Raw genomic sequence first — 20,374 nt, 5'->3', positions numbered from 1 at the left:
AAGAACTTCTAAGCACTATTCTGGCTCGTCATCTGAATCATTCCCTAACCACCAAAATGATTCTTTGCTTAACTCCACTTTTTTAGAAGGCTTAGGTGAGGATTTGGCTACTCTAGTCAAAAAGACAATCTAGGTTGATCTGTGTGTGTGCGTATGTGTGTGAGAGTTGCTCACACACAATGCCCTTGTTACAATGGCTGACCAGTTTTTCAAAACAATTGAAAAGAAAAGAAAAGGGGTATCTATGAATATTATGAACCTTCAATTGCACCAGTTGAGTACACAATGCTAGTTGAAGGTTAACTGACCCCCAACCAGTTTAATTCCCAAACAGTACAGAAAGCTTGAAGGAAAAAATATCTCTTAGAATTCTTACCCTAAGGGAATAATTCCTACTAGGAGAACCTGATTTTTGCTCCCCATGCCTTGAGACCAGAGCTCTCTGGATCACTTATCTTATCTAGACCATCTCTTAAAAAAAAAAAAACAAAAAAACAGGAATGAAGTCTTTTAAAATTTTCTTATTTTCAACTGTTATTTACTATTAGTGAGTTTTACTGGAACAAAACCAGAAATATAGACCAATGGAACAAGACAGAAAGCCCAGAGATAAACCCACGCACCTGTGGGTACCTTATCTTTGACAAAGGAGGCAAGAATATACACTGGAGAAAAGACAGTCTCTTCAATAAGTGCTGCTGGGAAAAACGGACATAGCTGTCCAGTTTTTACATATAGCTGTCGTAAAAGAATGAAGTTAGAACTCTTCCTAACACCATACACAAAAATAAACTCAAAGTGGATTAAAGATCTAAATGCAAGCATACATATTAAGAACCAGTTTGTAGGAGTCTCAGATACATTTCTAAGAAATTCTTTAAGCTAGATAGACATGGAAAAATTCCTGCAAAAGGGATTTAAGTAGTTTGTAGCTGGAAAAATAAGTAACATCACCTTCCAATCTGTCATCTGCCAGCTGTTTCTTCCTTAATAATGTACCATGAAATAGTACTAAAATCTGGTAACTCGAGGAATTTTCTAACAGATCACAATATTGGAATCCACTAACTCTCCTGAATGTAAGGTACAAATAATTGCTTTCTCCACCGAGCAAAACTACTGAAGGAGAAAAATAATTGTTTTTATAGTTCTAATTCTTTTCTGTGGATCTTTGGACGTGTGTCCTACTTTGGGATGTTGTGTAAGTAAGCTCTGTGTGTGTGTGTGTGTGTGTGTGTGTGTGTGTGTTGGTGAGGTGGCTTGTGGAGTCGGGGGATTCTGAGTTTCCATCGAGGTACCAGTGTCGCAGCGATGTAGCGCCATCTTGTGGGCAGAGGAGGTAACTACCACCCTAAATTACAGACACTGCATTTCATGCCTTTAAAATGGATTAGGATTATAGCAATAGATTTTGAGGTTATGTTTTAACTAGAATTTTTTATTAAGTGGCACAAGGTAAAGAAAAAATATGTGGCTAAAATGACCCCTCTATTCTCAGAAGCAGAAAAGGGAACTAGTACTATCCAGGAATAATACAAATCCAGCCAAAATATTCAAATATATTCACTTTGTGCTGAATAAATGCAAGGTACCAGGCAGGTAAAATTTGAGAAGAACCACCCCAGGAATCCTGTGATACTTTGTTTAATCACTCTCTCATGAAGATTAAAGAATCACTGGAATGATTTCATTGTTTCTCCCAAGTTTCTTTTCCATCAGTTTCTAATTAGCTCCCCTCTCCAAAGTTTCCTCAGGGAATCAGTGAATATTAATTATGGTAATATGGTCACAACACAGATAGAAGAACACTGATATAGCTCAGGACTAGAGAATAAAACTCACACTGAATGCCTCTCTGAATTTGTCTATTGTCTATATCAAAAGCAGAAAGAAGCCTTACCTTAAAGAAAATAGACTATTTTAAATTATGTCTGACATATCAGACAGTCCAGTGAGTTGTCTTTCAAATCACACTTTGGCTAAAAGCAAACACTAGAAGAAAACCTGGAAAAGCACCTTTTTTTTTTTGTTCCCAGAGAGGTCAAAGGTAAAATGAACGAGGACCACATAGCCAGTTCTCCCCTCATCAAACCACTTAATCAATGATGTATATACTGTGTACTTCTGACTACCCACAGCAGCAATTTTCTGATCAATTAAGGACTTCTTCTGTAACCAAAGAAGTCACAGTAGGTGGCAAGCTGCAAGGATTTTGTAGTAAGTATCTTTACAAGACAATGTATACATATTTTATATAAAACAAACTTCCTGTTACTGTTATTTAAATCAAATTTCCACACTATTACCAAACATCTCAGGAAAACACTGGAATCTGTCAAGAGCACTCTAAGATGTAGCACATATAGAGAGACAGATACATACAGATATATACACATTGACTGCGTGTTCTCTATAGGCTGGGCTGCCTAGGTAGCTCAATAGTAAAGAATCCACCTGTCAAGCAGAAGACATATGAGACTCAGGTTCGACCCCTGGGTCAGGAAGATCCCCTGACCAGGAGAAGGAAATGACAGCCCACTCCAGTATCCTTGCCTGGGAAATCCCACGGACAGAGGAGCCTGGAGGGCTACAGTCCACAGGGTGGCAAAAGAGTTGGACGTGACTGAAGCAACAAACAACAACCCTACAGGTGCAGCCGGCTCTTACTCTGTCATCATCCTTCCCGAAGAGAAAACTACTGCAAAATGCAGAGGGACATTTGATATTACCTTAAACAAAGTACAACACATAACATCAAAGAACTTAACTTTATGAATTGACATGTGTTTGCTATTTTGTATTCTGTTTAGTTTCTCCCAACATGTAATCCATCTCATTTCGGATGCTCAGTCGTGTCCGACTCTGTGACCCCCATGAACCACAGCACACCAGGCTCCCCTGTCCATCACCAACTCCCGAAACTTACTCAAAATCATGTCCATTAAGTCGGTGATGCCATCCAACCATCTCATCCTCTGTTGTCCCCTTTTCCTCCTGCCTTCAATCTTTCCCAGCATCAGTGTCTTTTCCAATGAGTCAGCTCTTCGTAATCCATTTATGTTATATCACAATGATTTAAAATATTTTTTAAAAGGTTGCCTAGAATTACTGGTTTACTTCCCTCATGGCTCAGCTGGTAAAGAATCTGCCTACAGTGTGGGAGACCTGGGTTTGATCCCTGAGTTGGGAAGATCCCCTGGAGAAGGGAATGGCTACCCACTCCAGTATTCTGGCCTGGAGAATTCCATGGCATACAGTCCATGGGGTTGCAAAGAGTTGGACACGACTGACCAACTTTAATTTTCACTTTTATACCTCAACGATTTTGAACACTTAGATGAAGGTGGGCGGTCATTGAGGCACTGAAAATGCTTTGCTAAGGGTGCAAACAGCAGCCTCAGTGCCCCAGATAACAGCCAGCTCCTTGTGGAAGCAAGAAATTGATGTTCAGATTTTAAAAGGTAACTGTAGCCTAACAATTGTGATGACTAATGAAAAGTTCACTTAAATTACAATCTTAAAATATACCTCTGTTTCTTAGTTTCAAACTTTGATTTAGTTAAAAAATTAAGTACGAAGTTTAAGTTAAATGTTCCATTTGACTTATCCCCCCCCAAACCCCCCCCTCAATCCTAAACTGTTGTATCATGCTAAATACATCGATAAATAATCAGCTCTCTGCTGCTAATTTACTTTGAGTTTGTATCTTTCAGTGTACTCCACTTTTCTTGCTATTAGGATTACGGACAGAAATTTGCCACCAGTGGGGGTCAAAGAAATCATTTCATTGCTTTTGTTTTCTTGATTGTTTAAGTATTTTGAGTAAGATGTGTTTGTTCTGGATTTTCACCATGTTGTGTAGTGCTGGTTCAATGCAATCAGCTAAAGAGAAATTCCACTTTGATTTCCAAAGGAGTAAACAAAAACGTCATTAACAGGAGAGGATGCCCGCAGTCAGATACACTGCTTCTGGTCTCCTGCAATATGCTCCCTTCCCAGGCTGCTCCACACGTGAAAGCTCACTAGGTCGTTACGTTCTGACCCCGAACTGAAGCAAGAGGTGAAGATGCTCAGTCATAAAATCTCACTCCCCCAACTGATGAAACAAAGAAGCAGACAGGAGGGTCGACCACTCAAGTCTGAGGGGACGTGGGGGAGGGACCGTACCTGAAGGTAAACTGATGCGATGGCCGTCTCTGAGCTTCAGGCGGCTCCTCTTAAACTTGCCCTTCCTCTTCTTGACATTGGGCTTCTCCTGATTCAGCTGAAAGATGAGGATGTTGAGCTCTCGCTCCAGCACGTCGATCTCCCGCGCGGCCAGCTGCTGCTCCCGCCTCCGGAGCAGCTCCTCCTGCGACTTTTGCTGCAGGGCGGCCCGCATCAGCTCCTCCTCCCGGGAGCGCAGCTCCTGCCGCCGGGACAGGGGACAGGATCAAGGTCACTGCAGGCCTCCCGGAGCCTCCCCACGGCCAAGACAGGCCAGGCTGGACCTCAGCTCACCAGGGGCTCACACAGGCTCCGTCTGGCAATTCTAGGGTGTTTCTGCTTTGTTTTGGGGGTGGGGGTAGGGGGGCAGAATGGCTTAATCCATGGCTCTTATTTGTATGGAGAAGGCAATGGCATCGCACTCCTGTACTCTTGCCTGGAAAATCCCATGGATGGAGGAGCCTGGTGGACTGCGGACCATGGGGTCACTAAGAGTGGGGAACGTCTGAGCGACTTCACTTTCACTTTTCACTTTCATGCATTGGAGAAGGAAACAGCAACCCACTCCGGTGTTCTTGCCTGGGGAAGAATCCCAGGGACGGGGGAGGCTGGTGGGCTGCCATCTATGGGGTTGCACAATCGGACACGACTGAAGTGACTTAGCAGCAGCAGCAGCAGCAGCTTATTTGTATTAGGGGCCATTAGCATGATTAAGTATTGAGTTTTGAGTCTCACCAGGTGCGCTAGATGGTAAAGAACCCACCTGCCAATGCAGGAGATTTAAGAGATGCAGGTTCCATCCCTGGGTGGGGAAGCCCCTGCAGGAGGGCATGGCAACCACTCCAGGACTCTTGCCTGGAGAATCCCATGGACAGAGGAGCCTGGCGGGCTACACCAACAATTGCAAAAAGTTGGACCCGACGGAAGTGACGGCACGGCACCATTAGGTGTCGAGTTTTGGACCTCACCAGGTGGCTTCTCAGATTTGCCCTTCTTCCTGGAAGGTTCTTTCTGAAAATTTTATCCACCTTTTTCAAAGCGCAACTCAGAAGAAGGCAGGGAAGCATCCCCCTGGGCTGAGGCACTACGGGCTGGTCCTCTGACACAGGCAGGCTGCACCCTGTCCATGGGATGCATGCAGGGAACCTGGCCGCAAGCTCAGGTGTGAAGGGTGTCAAGCTGGGGGCCACCGATCCCATCTGTCCGTGGCCCTTCTAGTTTTATGACCCAAGAAGAGGCATCACACTTCTTTATACCCGAGTGTAAAGACTCTCTCTCTTTGTCTCTGGCCTTTACAATCACCTGACACCCAAAATGTACATCAACACACAGCAACCAGGTACTGATGTGAATGGCCCATTTGAAAAAGACCCAGAACTCAGTGACCTAAATGGGAAGGAAATCGAAAAAAGAGGGGATATAAGCATACATATAGCTGATCACTTTACTGTACAGGAGAAATTAACACAACATTACTTCAATAAAAATTAGGGGAAGAAAAGAAGGCCCATTAAAGCCAACAGGGAAAGCTTGATTAATTAAAGGAAAATTCGTCTAGTCACGAAGACTGCAGCAAGGTCAGATTTCTTTCCTTAGGGTATTTAAAAATTTGCTTAGGGAATTAACACATTGTGGTGGAGAGACTAAGGGGAAAAACAAAGCTAATATGGCAGGAGTCAGGTGAAGGCCTGAAATGAAAATGCAACAGCTCTAAAAGGATAAGCCACTGGAAAATACAGTCAGTCCACAGAGAGTTTTTTAGGATCCCGTGGATGGATGGAAACTGTCGCTTCACACACAGATGTCATGAATGAGCTAACAAAAGTCCCTCTGTCATGATACTTACTGATTAAAATACAACTTCCTCTCAGTTTTGGGTTTAGAATTATTGAACTGATAAGAAATAGAAAATCTATGAAGAATACTTTTATTCCTATTATAGAAAAATTACTCAATAGTAAAACTGAGAACTCAACAGTGTTTAATCCACATCCTCATTCCATTTCTGTAGTGTTCCGTTCTTTATCAGAGACATAAATACCTCTTTTGGTGATGAACTGCTTTCTCTTGTAGACTACCCTGCCATAATCAAGCAGTCATGTAGAAAGCCAGGCATTTGCAAACTTCTATTTACACTGCGCCAGACAAGTTTAATCTCAGAATGTGTGTGTGAGTTGGTTGTGTCTGACTCTTTGAGATCCCATGGACTGTAGCCCACCAGGCTCCTCTGCCCATGGAATTCTCCTCCAGGCAAGAATACTGGAGTTGGTAGCCATTCCCTTCTCCAGGGGATCTACCTGACCCAAGGATCGAACCTGAGTCTCCTGCACTGCAGATGGGTTCTTTACTATCTGAGCCACCAGGGAAGCCCAGATTCTAATGCCAAAAACTTTGTGAGAAACTCCACCCTTCAGGCAGAGCCTTGGGCTGTGAACTTAGAGAGCTACAAGCTTGGTGTGAACATGTCACACTTCATATGAGCAGGCCACACTTTCCAGAGGCCACCTCAAAAGTACTGATGTGATGAAACACTGCAAGACAGGCTCATGGAAAGAAGGAGAGTTGAGCCATGTGACTGGAGTCATAAGGGAAAATAAATATGGAGGAGCATCTTCCCACAAACGAATAAGGTAATATAAAGAAAAAAAGGAGAGTCCTAAAAATAAAGTTTCTTTATGTGGATCAATTCTGACCTTACGGTAATTCTACCAAAGTAGACCGAAATTCACCTTTGAAACATTCCTTCAATTTGCTTTTTTCTAAACAAATTTCATAAACAAAATGATGAGAGAAATGATTTCCTTAAGACCAATCACTATTCAAATCAGTTCTGCTAATATGTATCAGCTGATTTATGAGGAGAAACCAGTATTTCTTCATTATATTGTGCCAAATATAAATAACTATTTATTACTTGAAAAGAAAAAAAAAAGAAGAAAACACTAGCTGTTTAAAACAATTCTGGAATCCATTATTTAACTAGTGGCTTTACAGTTTGTTCAAACTGGAGGTTTTACTGTAGTGTATTTGGGGACAGAGGATCATTCCAGTCAACTTCTAACTCATTACTGTCTGCCCTTCTGTTAAGATATTACTTTTCAGGAGTATAGATATCAACCCAATTAGCTATTGTGGAATGAAATGGCATAAGGAAGAGATAAAGGCTGTAAATTCACTCAGGCTTTTTGTGTTAATGCTACAGTAATTGAATAAGAAACCATTTTTAATTCCAGGTCTCAAACTAAAGTGTAAACCCCTGTGCAGTGACTTTACAAATTAAAAACAAAAAGTCACTTGGTTCATAAGACTTCATAAAAGAAAAAAATAAGATCAAAGAGAAAGTAGCCAAGTACTCTTCCTTCTGAATGAGCTTTAAAGCATTCAAAAGTATAAGAAAAAAACATAGTCTGGGGTATTAGAAGCCCTTTGGATTCTTTGAAATTATGAAGCACACAAAAACATTCTTTTGGTCGCTGAGATTACTAGGCAGTGCTGTGTGTTTAATTGCTTGGCACAGGCCATTCTAGTAATGGAAAACCCAGATTCCTGGCACTGGGTGTTAATCATTAACAGTGACAAGCCTTCGTATAGTGGTTCAAAGACAGGTGCACACACCCAGTGTACAGAGACGGACATGCAGAGATAAGAGGCCAGGAATTTGGGGAGGAACTGGTATCTATGGAGGCCACAGTTTACTGAATAACACAGAGCACGGCCAAGTCACTGACCATTAATTCCAAGTCTGACACCTCCTACCTCAAGCAGTCAGTGAACAGGAAAGGGAGATAGAGCACATCTACTGTGCTTTTGACTCCATCAAAAAAGATGCAACTTGAAACCTTTCAGCAAAAAAAACCCAAAAGACTATATATTCTTTAATTGTAAATCAAAGACCCACAACATACCGTAAATGCTGTATTTCAAAAAGCACTGCACAGAAATCATATATATAAATATAATATATATATATATTATATATTTCTGATATATATCAGAAATCATATATAAATATATATAAATAAAGATACCACTGTAGGATATTACAAAAATGAACCCAAAGAATAGCAAAGAAACTACTTATAAGACCTCAACATGGAGAAAGCAGACATCCAGCCTTAAAGCATTCTTTTTTGATTTTCTCACCACATATGATAAGAATTGAGCCTCCCTTGTGGCTCAGCTGGTAAAGAATCCGCCTGTAATGCAGAAGACCTGGGTTGGGAAGATCCCCTGGAGAAGGGAAAGGCTACCCACTCCAGTATTCTGGCCTGGAGAATTCCATGGACTGTATAGTCCATGGGGTCACAAAGAGTCAGACACGACTGAGTGACTTTAACTTACGATAAGAATTAACTCACTGGTTATGCCTCTCTCCTACAGTTTCATATATAATTACCAAGTTTAAAATAATAATAGTTAGTTATTAATGACATAGCTTCCAAATTTTAAATTCTGTAATGCCAAGTTTTATTTTTCCTCCAAGTCTTTTTCCATTCCCAAAATGATTTTTACTTTTGCTATTAAGCATCTCATTTTAGAATTCCTGAAAACCATTTGGGGAGGGGTAAAAAAAAATCTTAAAAAACATATTAATAATATCACTGATAGTAATCCTTCAAAGATTTCAGAAAGGCTGAAAAAGTAATGCACTCAGTCATTTTCCAGCTCAGAGCCCCATTTCCCAAACACCTGGGCTGGGGGTGGGGGTGGGGGTGTTGGCAGGAGTCTGCTCCGGCTTCAGTCAAAGCCACTGCTTTCTTTGTTGCAAGGTGAACACGCACACTTGTCAGCACTTGGGAAGCAGCACGCAGGCCTGAGCCGTCCGGACATCTCGCTCGTGGAAGCCCACACCACCCCGAGGAGGGAGACAGCATGGCTGTGACGCTTGGTGGGGGTGTGGGAGGATGGCAGGACAGTCTCCATCAGCCAGTGGCAGCCCCCGACCCCAACCACAGTCTGGCTCAAGTCCTTGGTCTGTACCACTTTGCTCGACTGCTAGACATTCTGGCATTCTGCTAAAGACTTAATACAACAAGGGGGCAGGGCCGGTCACGGTTTGGTAGACTCCCGTGTGCACACCCCTGCAGCCTGCCTGAATTCCTCGAGGGCAGGGCCAGAATAGCTGGAGTGGGCTCAACTGCCCTCCTGCTCGGCTCCAAGAGCTGGGAAGTTGTTGAGACGTGATCTTCATGCCTGGAGCACTCACCTGAGAGTCCTCCTACTTCTGAACCCTGAACAACCGGAAAAAGTCCCTCCAGCACCGAGGACAGCCCCCTACTGCCCAGCCCCCCTCCTGCATCCATTTCTCTTCTCCCCATGCTCAGGTGTGCAGGCCCCTCCCGTGTCCCTGGCGGTCCACCTCGGGGAGCTCTTTAAGACGTGGTGCTGCTGTGCTGAGCTCAGTGGCTTCAGTCATGTCTGACTCTTTGTGACCCCAAGGACTGTCATCCACCAGGCTCCTCTGTCCATGGGATTCTCCAGGCAAAAATACCAAAGTGGGTTGCCATGCCCTCCTCCAGGGGATCGTCCCAACCCAGGGATCAAACCCACATCTCCTGTGTCTCCCGCATTGCAGACAGATTCTTTACTGCTGAGCTACTGGGAAAGTCCCTTTAAGACATGGTGCCCTTGGTTGAACGTGACGCTGATGATATGATCTGAACAGACTCAAACAGGATGACTGTTTCTTATTAAATGAGCTCTAGGTACTTATTAAGGGGTCAGGGTCTAAGGTTGCATTATCAGTTTTGAATTTTTAAACTCACAAAACACTGAAAAATCTAAGGAAGTCAGGAAATCACATAGAAGTCTACTATTTGAAAAAATGGCTTACAAAAAAGAAAAAAAAAGGATTTTAGTAGCTCACAGATTTCCCTCTAACCTTTATTTTTAATTAGTTAAAATTATGAAATAGTTTATATATACTACAACTAGAGAGAACAGCAAATACTCATGCACTTACTGTCAAAATTTAACAGATGCTGAATGTTTACCATGTCTGTTTCAGATCTGTTAAAGTCCTCTGCGCATCACAGTGAATCCTATCCCCTCACCTTCAGACCTGCTGTACTTAAGCTGTACCCTTTGTATCCTTCCTCTGTCTATACTTTGCCTTTCTGTACATTTGAATAACACTGTTTTACGTGGTCTTATAAATTTACACACTGTGATTATCCTTCTGCAACTGCTTTCTCTGCCCAATGTTATATTGTCTGAAATTTAGATGGCACTAGAATCCACTTGCCAAAGGAGACACAAGAGACACAAGTTCAATCCCTGGGTCAGAAAGATCCCCTGGAGAAGGGAATGGCAACCCACTCCAGTATTTTTGCCTGGAAAACCTATGGATAGAGGAGCCTGGTGGGCTACAGTCCATGGAATCACAGCCCAAACATGACTGAGCACTCCCTCACTACTATCCAGGTTGAAACATACAGCTGGAGTGCATTCATCTAAGTATTGTACAGATTTCTACTGTAAGAATATACAGTAGTTTAGGCACTTATTTCCCTATTAATGGATATTGGGGTTGTTTCCAGTTTTTCATTATTACAGACAACACTTAGAAGTGAATAACCTTAATTTCCTTGCACATACGTGTGGAAGTTCCTTATATATAACCAGAAGCTAAACAGCTGAGGTGTCCGCTGCATAAGATTCAAAATAGAATTCAGGCATTTACACACTTCTAAATTATCTTTTCACAGAAAAAACATGACAATTGGAACTTCCCTGGTGGTCCAGTGGTTAAGGATTTGCCTGTCAATGCAGGGGACACAGGGTGGATCCCTGGTCCAGGAAGATGCCACATGCCTCAGGTCAACTAAGCCCCATGCACTGCAACTCCTAAGCCTGTGCATCCTAGAGCCCACGCTCCACAACAGGAGAAGCCACTGCAGTGAGACGCCCACGCCGCAACTAGAGAGTGGCCCCTGTTCACCACAACTAGAGAAAGCCCGCACACAGCGACGAAGATTCAGCACAAATATTTTTTTTAAATGACAATAATAATAAGTACTAATATCTCTCACCTATTGAGGTATATATTAGGAATCTGTAAAAAAATTTTACTTAGGTATTTAATATATCTATTGAATGTCTACCACGTGCCAAGTTCTTTGCTCAGTGTTACAGATGAGCGTGACCAAGGATAAAACAGAACAGCTCATGAACTTAACAAGTAGGAAAGGCAGACCAAGGACGACACAAAGAAGCAGATAATAATAAAGTATGACCCAGTGTGACTGTGATAAAGAAAGTGCCGGACGCTGTGACGCTCTATGTGGTGCAAAAGATGAAGGGAAGGGGGCTCTGGGGCCTGAGGATGAAGCAGCAGCAACTCTGAGGAGAGGGTAAGCCAGGCCAGGGACAGACAAAGAATATGCACAAAGGCCAAAAGGCAGGAGAGCAGCCCTAGAGGAAATGGAAGAGTTCAGGCTGGCTGGGGACAAAGGAGGCTAAATGTGGAACGGAGGACGCTATAAGGAGGAGTCGGCCACTGAGGTGAGGGGGTTCTGATTTGCGTTTCAGAAGTGTCACTGGCTCGCTGAGGGGCTCAGTTAGGGGAGCAAGGCTGGATGCAGGGCACCCAGGCAGGATGCTGCTGCAGGGATGCACGTGAGGACCACAGGGGTCAGGGGAGTGAATTACCACCGATGGTCTTTGTCACAGGGGAGGCCACATCTTCAAGACCTTTGAGACTGGGTACCTATGGGAACAATATCTCATTACCACACAAAGGAAGCAGGAGGAGGGATGGCAGACGGGGAGTGAGAAGGAGGTTCTGACTTCAGTGGCTGACCGGCAAGGGTTACCGGGATAGCACATCAAGCCCCTTTTGAAAACTTGTCAGTGGGATCCAAACCCTTAGCCTGGCAGTCCAGGACCGCTCAAGGATATAGGATGCCACATCACAGGGCTCTCACACTTGTCCCAGCACACAGCAGACATTCAACACATTTGCTGGAGGAAATTGTAACATGGAAACTGACAACAATTTCCCCAAAGATATGCTTTTAAATTGTATTTTTTTTTAAGAGAAAATTTTACTGTTGGGGAATACCCATGACATACCTTGTATTAATTCGCAATTCAGCCTGGTAATAGCAGAAGTAAGCTACTCACAAACTGAATTTAGGTATAAGGTATCTTGGCCCCATGCACAGTATTATTATACACTAACTCAAGAACTGTTATGCACACACACACACACACACACACACACACACACACACACATATATATATATTCAAACTACAAACACAATTTTTTTTGCTCTTTCCTCTGCAATTAGGTTGGCTATGTGCCTTCAGTATTATGGTCAATGTGAAAGTCTAGTGATGTAATGCTGAGTCATACTACATAAGTCAAGGTAATTTAACATGGGAGAATGACCCAGTTACACTATAATCCCATATTTTTACGTCAAGAACTGGAACATGCAAATGGACTCTTTATTTAGCAGAGCATTATGGTCTATTTAAAAAGAATTCTACTATTTTAGATAGCTAATTGGAAGTTGAGGTAGTGTAGGGAGCTCAGCCTGGTGCTCTGGGACAACCTAGAGGGTGGGATGGGGTGGGAGGTGGCAGGGAGGTTCAGGAGAGAGGGGATATGTGAACGCCCATTGCTGATTCATGCTGATGTATGGCAGAAACCAACACAGCTTTGAACAGTAATTATCCTCCAATTCAAAATAAATAAAGAAAAAAGGAAAAGAATTTTACAATTTTAGAATCACAAATATATGGCATATAAAAATGCCTTCCTGGACAATTTCATAGCTTTATGAAGTCTATCAATAACTTGCAGTGCGGTATTGCCTGGACATTTATTGCACATTGCTGCTGTTGTTGAGTTGCTAAGTCGTGTCCCACCCTTGGTGACACCATGGACTGCAGCATGCCAGGCTTCCCTGCCCTTCATTATCTCCTGGGGTTTGCTTAAACTCATATCCATTGAGTCAATAATGCCATCCAACCATCTCATCTTGTTACCCTCTTCTCCTCCTGCCCTCAATCTTTCCCACCTTCAGGGTCTTTTCCGATGAGTCATTGGAAAAGAATAACTGGGTCATTCTTCACATCAGGTGGCCAAAGCATTGGCACTTCAGCTTTGGCGTTAGTCCTTCCAGTGAATACTCAGGATTGATTTCCTTTAGGATGGACTGGTTTAATCTCCTTGCTATCCAAGGGACTCTGAAGAGTCTTCTCCAGCACCACAATTTGAAAGCATCAGTTCCTCAGCACTCAGCCTTCTTTGTGAGTGCTTCTTCTTCCAATTCTCACATCCGTACATGACTACTGGAAAAACCATAGCTTTGACTATGCTTTGGACCTTTGACAGCAAAGTGATGTCTCTGCTTTTTAATATGCTGTCTAGGTTTGTCATAGCTTTTCTTCCAAGGAACAAGTGACTTTTAATTTCATGCCTGCAGTCACTGTCCATGGGCCTTTTTTGTACAGTCCTTCTGTGTATTCTTGCCGCCTCTTCTTAATATCTTCTGCTTCTGTTAGGTCCATACCATTTCTGTCCTTTACTGTCCCCATCTTTGCATGAAGTGTTCCCTTGGTATCTCCAGTTTTCTTGAAGAGATCTCTAGTCTTTCCCATTCTATTGTTTTCCTCTATTTCTTTGCATTGTTCACTTAAGAAGGCTTTCTTATCTCTCCTTGCTATTCTCTGGAACTCTGCATTCAGTTGGGTATATCTTTCTGTTTCTCCTTGGCTTTCACTTCTCTTTTTCTCTCAGCTATTTGTAAGGCCTCCTCAGACAACAACTATTGTCTTCTTGGATTTCTTTTTATTGGGGATAGTTTTGGTCACTGTCTCCTATATAATGTTATGAACCTCCATCTACAGTTCTTCAGGCCCTCTGTTTACCAGATCTATTCCCTTGAAACTATTCATCACCTCCACTGTATAATCATAAGGGTTTTGATTTAGGTCATAATTGAATGGTCTAGAGGTTTTCCCTATTTTTTTCAATTTAAGTCTGAATTTTGCAATAAGGAGCTCATGATCTGAGCCACAGTCAGCTTCATGTCTTGTTTTTGCTGACTGTATAGAGCTCCATTTCTGACTGCAAAGAATATAACAATCTGATTTTGGTATTGACCGTCTGGCGATGTCCATGTGTAGAGTCATTTCTTATATTGCTGGAAGCAGGTGTTTACTATGACCAGTGCCTTCTCTTGGCAAAACTGTTAGCCTTTGCCCTGCTTCATTCTGCACTCCAAGGCCAAACTTGCCTGTTACTCCAGGCATCTCTTTGTTTCCTACTTTTGTATTACATACCCTGTAATGAAAAGGACATCTTTTTTTGATGTTAGCTCTAAAAGGTCTTGTAGGTCTTCATAGAACTGTTCAACTTCAGCTTCTTCAGCATTAGAGTTTGGAGCATAGACTTGGATTACTGTGATATTGAATGGTTTGCCTTGGAAATGAACCAAGATCATTCTGTCATTTTTGAGATCGCACCCAAGTACTGCACTTTGGACTCTTCTGTTGACTATGAGGGCTACTCCATTTCTTTTAAAGGCAGCTTCCTTGGTGGCTCAGACAGTAAAGAATCCACCTGCAATGTGGGAGACCTGGGTTCTATCCCTGGGTTGCAAAGATCCCCTGGAGAAGGAAATGGCAACCCACTCCAATATTCTTGCCTGGAGAATTCCATGGACAGAGGAGCTTGGTGGGCTACAGTCCATGGGGTCACAAAGAGTCAGACATGACTGAATGACTAACATACATATATATATATATATATATATGCCCACAGTAGTAGAGATAATGCTTACGTGAATCAAATTCACCCTTTCCTGTCCATTTTAGCTCGCTGATTCCTAAAATGTCGATGGCCACTCTTGCCATCTCCTGCTTGACCATGTCCAATTTACCTTGATTCATGGACCTCACATTCAGGTTCCTATGCACAAGAGAAGAATGTAATCTGTTGAACAATTAGACACCTTAGACAACCAAGATAAACTGAGTCATCCAAATGCTAAAGTGTTACAAAAATAGCTTTTAAAAAGTAAGTACTGCCACTGAAACACAGCAACACGCCCCCAACTTGGGGGTTTTGGGGGACTGCTGACAGTCAGTCGTCACTAGGAACTCACTTCCCAACTTGTCTGCCTTCCTATTAGGTGTGTTTCTGCTTCACCTGCTTTACACTTTGTATGTAGTTAATACATGCACAGCTTCAGCATGGTTAACACTCAGGTTTATTATTTTTCTTTTCTTAAAAATGCACACACCTACAGCTTCACTCATCATATTAAAAAGTTTAAAAGTTTTTATACAATTTTCCAGATTCTTCAACAAAGTAATGCTTTAAAGACAAAAGGAGGGGAAAGAAGGGGGAACTAGCATAAAAGAAGTTTTAAAGAACCTAATGGAAAACATGCAGCCCATGTTGAAATTCTGATTTGCACCAATCAACTGTAAGGAGACATCTTTCAGACAAACTCTCTGACATCTTGAGTCACATCTCAATATGGAATCTTACATGGTATCAAGGAACTACTGTTACTTTTAAAGATAATAATGGCAAGAAAAATACTTTTTAAATTCCTACCCATCAGAGATGCATTCTGAAATATTTAAAGGTAAAATGACAAGAGTCTAGGTTTTAACTTAAACTATTCCAGTTTAAAAAAAAAAAAAGATGGTAGGAAAAAGAAATGAACAAAGTGACATCTATTGACAATTATTGAAGCTGGTTAATGCACACAAAGGGTTTAATATGTCATTCTTTCTCCTTTTTAAAGTTTTTTTTTTTAATATTTGAAAATTCCTTTAATAAAATTCCTTTAATAACCTTTAGTAAAAGGTTATTTCTTTTCCAGTTATACATTTTGAGTACAGTTCTGTTTTAACTGGAAGGAAAGAATCAACAAATATTGATGTGTGAAAATATTTTTAAATAATGGTTTAGTGGTTTAGTCTAGTGGTTCTTGACTCATGTTCTCCATATCTTCATGAGTGTGAACATGTTATGCAGTTAATATTTATCACTGACCTTTTCCTTTGTTCTCAACTCATCAAACATTTGCTGGATTTCCAGTTTCCAGTCATCTTGCATGGAATGAAAGGACTCTTGAGGCATTTCAGTCATAACTGCCTTTTCAATTTCAGTCAGTTGTTCAAGAATTGAAGCAAAAGATGGTCGGATGTGAGGGTCTTGTTGCCAGCATTCTAAAATAAATAAGAATCATGGTAAGTCCATTTCTCCGCATAGTTCAGATTGTCAGCCTGTGTTGACAGGGTCTGTTCACAATTTTAAACATCAGTCGATAATGATTTTGAAAATTTTATTTTACACCATGCCTGTGTCAGTAGCCTGTGAAATAATTATTATTAGGTAAGGCTCTTGTTGTCTGTATGACTTGACATTAGTATGTGTGCTTCCTCTGCCTTACCATGAGCTCCATCTCGCCTAAGCCGCCCTCATCACATGACTTAAAGTTTCAGAGTTCTAAAAGTCAATCCAAGAAAACGTAGGTCTCTAAAATGTTAGTCACAAGAGAGGTTCTAAGCAAGGTAACTTAATGCCCACAAAAAGAGTTATTTAACAGTTTTTAAAAAGATAAAACCAAAATAGATAAGGTCATGGCAAAACCATACCAGTTGAGACTATAAAAGATTATTGATAATTGAAGTGAAGTGAAGTCGCTCAGATGTGTCCGACTCTTCGCGACCCCATGGACTGTAGCTCACAAGGCTCCTCTGTCCATGGAATTTTCCAGGCAAGAGTACTGGAGTGGGTTGCCATTTTAGGTAGAATTAAAAATAGCACATATGAAGCCAAATCAATATTGCCTTTGAACTCCACTACTGTATTTGATGAAAAATTTATTACCATTCAACTAAATTTTGTATAAATGAGCTATTATTAAACTGGAATGTTTTTAAGTTACTTAGTTCATCAAAACTTAATCTGACATCTTAGATCAAAGACATGATTTCTTTTTCTTAAAACGGCATAATTATTTAAAATCGTTTGAAAATTAGAATTACAGAAATTACCCTTTTGGTTAAAAAAAATATGGATGTTCTCTTTTTTTAGAATATTTATTGGAGTATAGCTGTTTCACAATTGTGTTAGTTTCTGCTGTACAGCAAAGTGAATCAGCTATGTGTGTGCTCGGTTGCTATATGTATACACATATCCCCTCATTTTTGGATTTCCTTCCCATTTAGGTTGCCACAGAGCACTGAGAAGAGTTCCCTCTGCTATGGATAGTATGTTCTCATTAGTTATCTATTTCATATACAGATGTTCTAATGAGTGATTCCCGTTGATCCCACAGACACACAGAGACACCCAAATACCTTTCATGAGCTTGGCAAATGGCTCAGGGCAGGTGGAGGGGATGGGCAGAGTGAGCTTGTTGACCGCCACCCCGTAGGCCACAGCCAGGCCATCAATGCCACGGTAGGGCACCTCTCCCGTGAGCAGCTCCCACAGCACCACTCCGTAGCTGGAAAGTAGAGTTTTCATCAAGTTAAGTGGGGCTTTTTCCTCATGACACAATCAATGGGAGAAACACATCAGTGCCTTCATCTAGCTCCTAATAATCAATCTTCTCTTCCAACAAAGCCCATAGGGGCCCTTATCCCAGTGTGAGAGGTGGGTTCTTCCACTTAACATTCCAAACATATGCAATTACTCTCCTTCCAGAAATCAGTTATGCTTTCTTCTGAGGAAGTGAAACTACTTAGTGAATGCATGCATGCATGCTAAGTCGCTTCAGTCGTGTCTGACTCTGTGCGACGCTATGAGCAGCAGCCCACCAGGCTCCTCTCTCCACAGGATTCTCCAGGCAAGAATACTGGAGTGGGTTGCCATTTCCTTAGTGAATAGGAAAGCTTAAAAGCAGTACATGACTGAATTAAACAGGGTCCAGAACCAGGCCTTTTCATACTGTTGAGCTGACTCATTGGAAAAGACCCTGATGCTGGGAAAGATTGAGGGCAGGAAGAGAAGGGGGCGACAGAGGATGAGACGGTTGGATGGCATCACCGACTCAATGGACATGGGTTTGAGTAAACTCTGGGAGATAGTGAGGACAGGAAGGCCTGGTGTGTTGCAGTTCATGGGATCACAAAGAGTCAGACACGAATGAGTGACTGAACAACAAGAACCAGGCCACACATAAAGAGCAATGTGGTTGTTCTGATGTTTGTCCTTCTGTCTCATTTTTTCCACACCTCCTGAAGATATTCAGGACACTGAAGATTCCAGCCCTACAGAATCTCATGCTATACAGCACAGGACTGAAGTCCAATCATGCTGTTTTAAAACAGGTTTTTGAAACTGCTTCTCTCTGCCTCTCCCTTTATATTTAGGAGATGTGTTACTCATGTTTCCACCTAATGCCTACAAGTAATGAACAAAGAAATCCTGCAGGCCTCCCTGAACCTGCTGGGAGGACATGACACATCTTTTTTTATAACTGATGGAGGTAAAGTGAAAGGAGAATAAAAAACAAGGAACAACCGCAGCAGCCAAGCTCTTCAAAGCATCAGCAGATGCGATGTAGGTGTGTGCTGTGCTGTGCTTAGTCACTCAGTCGTGTCCAGCTCTTTGCGACCCCATGGACTGTAGCCTGCCAGGCTCCTCTGTCCATGGGGATTCTCCAAGCAAGAATACTGGAATGGGTAGCATATCCCTCCTCCAGGGGATCTCCCCAACCCAGGGATCACCTCTTGCATTGCAGGTGGATTCTTTACCAGCTGAGTCACTGCTGTTTCAGTTCAAGGGCAAATGAAATCACATACAAGAACCAGCAAACGCACAGTAGAAGGATCTTGAAATGAATTTTTAAATGAAGCTGAAGGACCAAATTTCAGTTCACATCCACACTAGAGACTCTGAGTTGGTCCAGTTCAAGGCAGTACAGGGGAGCATAGAAATAAGCCTTGAACATTATACATATTTATTTTCTTCTACAAAACCAATCAGAACCTTAGTTTCTCTCTGTTGTTGTTGCTTAGTTGCTAGGTCATGTCCTACTTTCTGTGACTTCATGGACTGTAGCCCACCAGGTTCCTCTGTCCATGGGATTTCCCAGGCAAGAATACTGGAGTGCCATTTCCTTCTCCAGGGGATCTTCCTGTCCCAGGGCGCAAACCTGCATTTCCTGCATTGGCAGGCAGATTCTTTACCACTGAGCCACCAGGAAAGTCATCTTCAAAACATAGAGTGCATTCGGATTATCTTTTGTTTTGTTACATAAAACATCAGTCACTCTTGACACTCACCTGACTTTAAAACACATAACCATGGGGATGGGACACGGGTTTGTACCTATGGCTGATTCTTGTTGATGTATGACAGGAAACCACAAAATTCTGTACAGCAATTATCCTTCAATTAAAAAATTCAAAAAAATATTGAAATGCAAAAAAATTAGCATATAAGAAAGGACCATATTTGCTTTAAGCTCTATTAACATAAGGGGCTCCCCTTGTAGCTCAGTACATTCCTTCCCTCGGTAAGGAATCTGCCTGCAGTGCAGGAGATCTGGGTTTGATTCCTGGGTTGGAAAGATGCCCTGGAAAAGGAAATGGCAACCCACTCCAGTATCTTTGCCTGGAGAATCCCATGGACAGAGGAACCTGGCAGGCTACAGTCCATGGGGTTGCAAAAGTTGGACATGACTTCACAACTAAATCACCACTATTAACATAAGAAGTACAGTGCTATTCACTTTTCTAATCTTTTCAAACTTCATTAACTAAGTTAAAAAAAGTTTGAATGTTTTTGTGTTTGTGTTAGTTAAGTTTTATTTGGGGGCATAATGAGGACTATAGCCCAGGAGACAGCATTTCAGATAGCTCTGAAAAGCTGCTCCAAAGAGGTAGGGGCAAGGTCAGTGTTATATATGACTCTAGTGAAATGGGATACTTGAAGGCAAGCATAACTTTGGCAAGAGGCTTGCCAGTCACCAGGAACAGACAAAAGTTTGAAATTTAAAGAAGTAACTTCTCATTTCTTCTGTTTGCTGCTTATATATGGTATTTGAGCATAGTTTTAAAGACAGCAGACAGAAGGCAGTAAAATATGCCTAAGCAAAGGCAAAACAGCTCAGAAGCAATAAAAGTCATTTAACTGTGCATTGGAACTGATTTCCGAGTCTCATTTGATTATCTCCTGATCTTAA

At 41.9% G+C, this 20,374-nt stretch overlaps 1 protein-coding gene across 2 annotated transcripts in view; it reads right to left on the bottom strand.

Annotated features, from left to right (window-relative positions):
* The window catches only part of MAP3K21 (mitogen-activated protein kinase kinase kinase 21), a 59,344-nt gene that overhangs the window by 15,510 nt on the left and 23,460 nt on the right, over positions 1-20,374 (bottom strand). For both annotated transcript variants that reach the window (XM_055588403.1, XM_055588414.1), the window contains exons 3-5: positions 17,541-17,689; positions 16,228-16,403; positions 4,168-4,408 (exon numbers count right to left, since the gene is read on the bottom strand). In XM_055588403.1, the coding sequence (XP_055444378.1) occupies positions 4,168-4,408; positions 16,228-16,403; positions 17,541-17,689 (566 nt within the window). The remainder of the gene's footprint in view (positions 1-4,167; positions 4,409-16,227; positions 16,404-17,540; positions 17,690-20,374) is intronic.

Source organism: Bubalus kerabau, chromosome 1 (assembly GCF_029407905.1).
Source record: "Bubalus kerabau isolate K-KA32 ecotype Philippines breed swamp buffalo chromosome 1, PCC_UOA_SB_1v2, whole genome shotgun sequence".
Taxonomy (NCBI): domain Eukaryota; kingdom Metazoa; phylum Chordata; class Mammalia; order Artiodactyla; family Bovidae; genus Bubalus; species Bubalus kerabau.
This window is presented reverse-complemented; position numbering and strand designations above follow the sequence as displayed.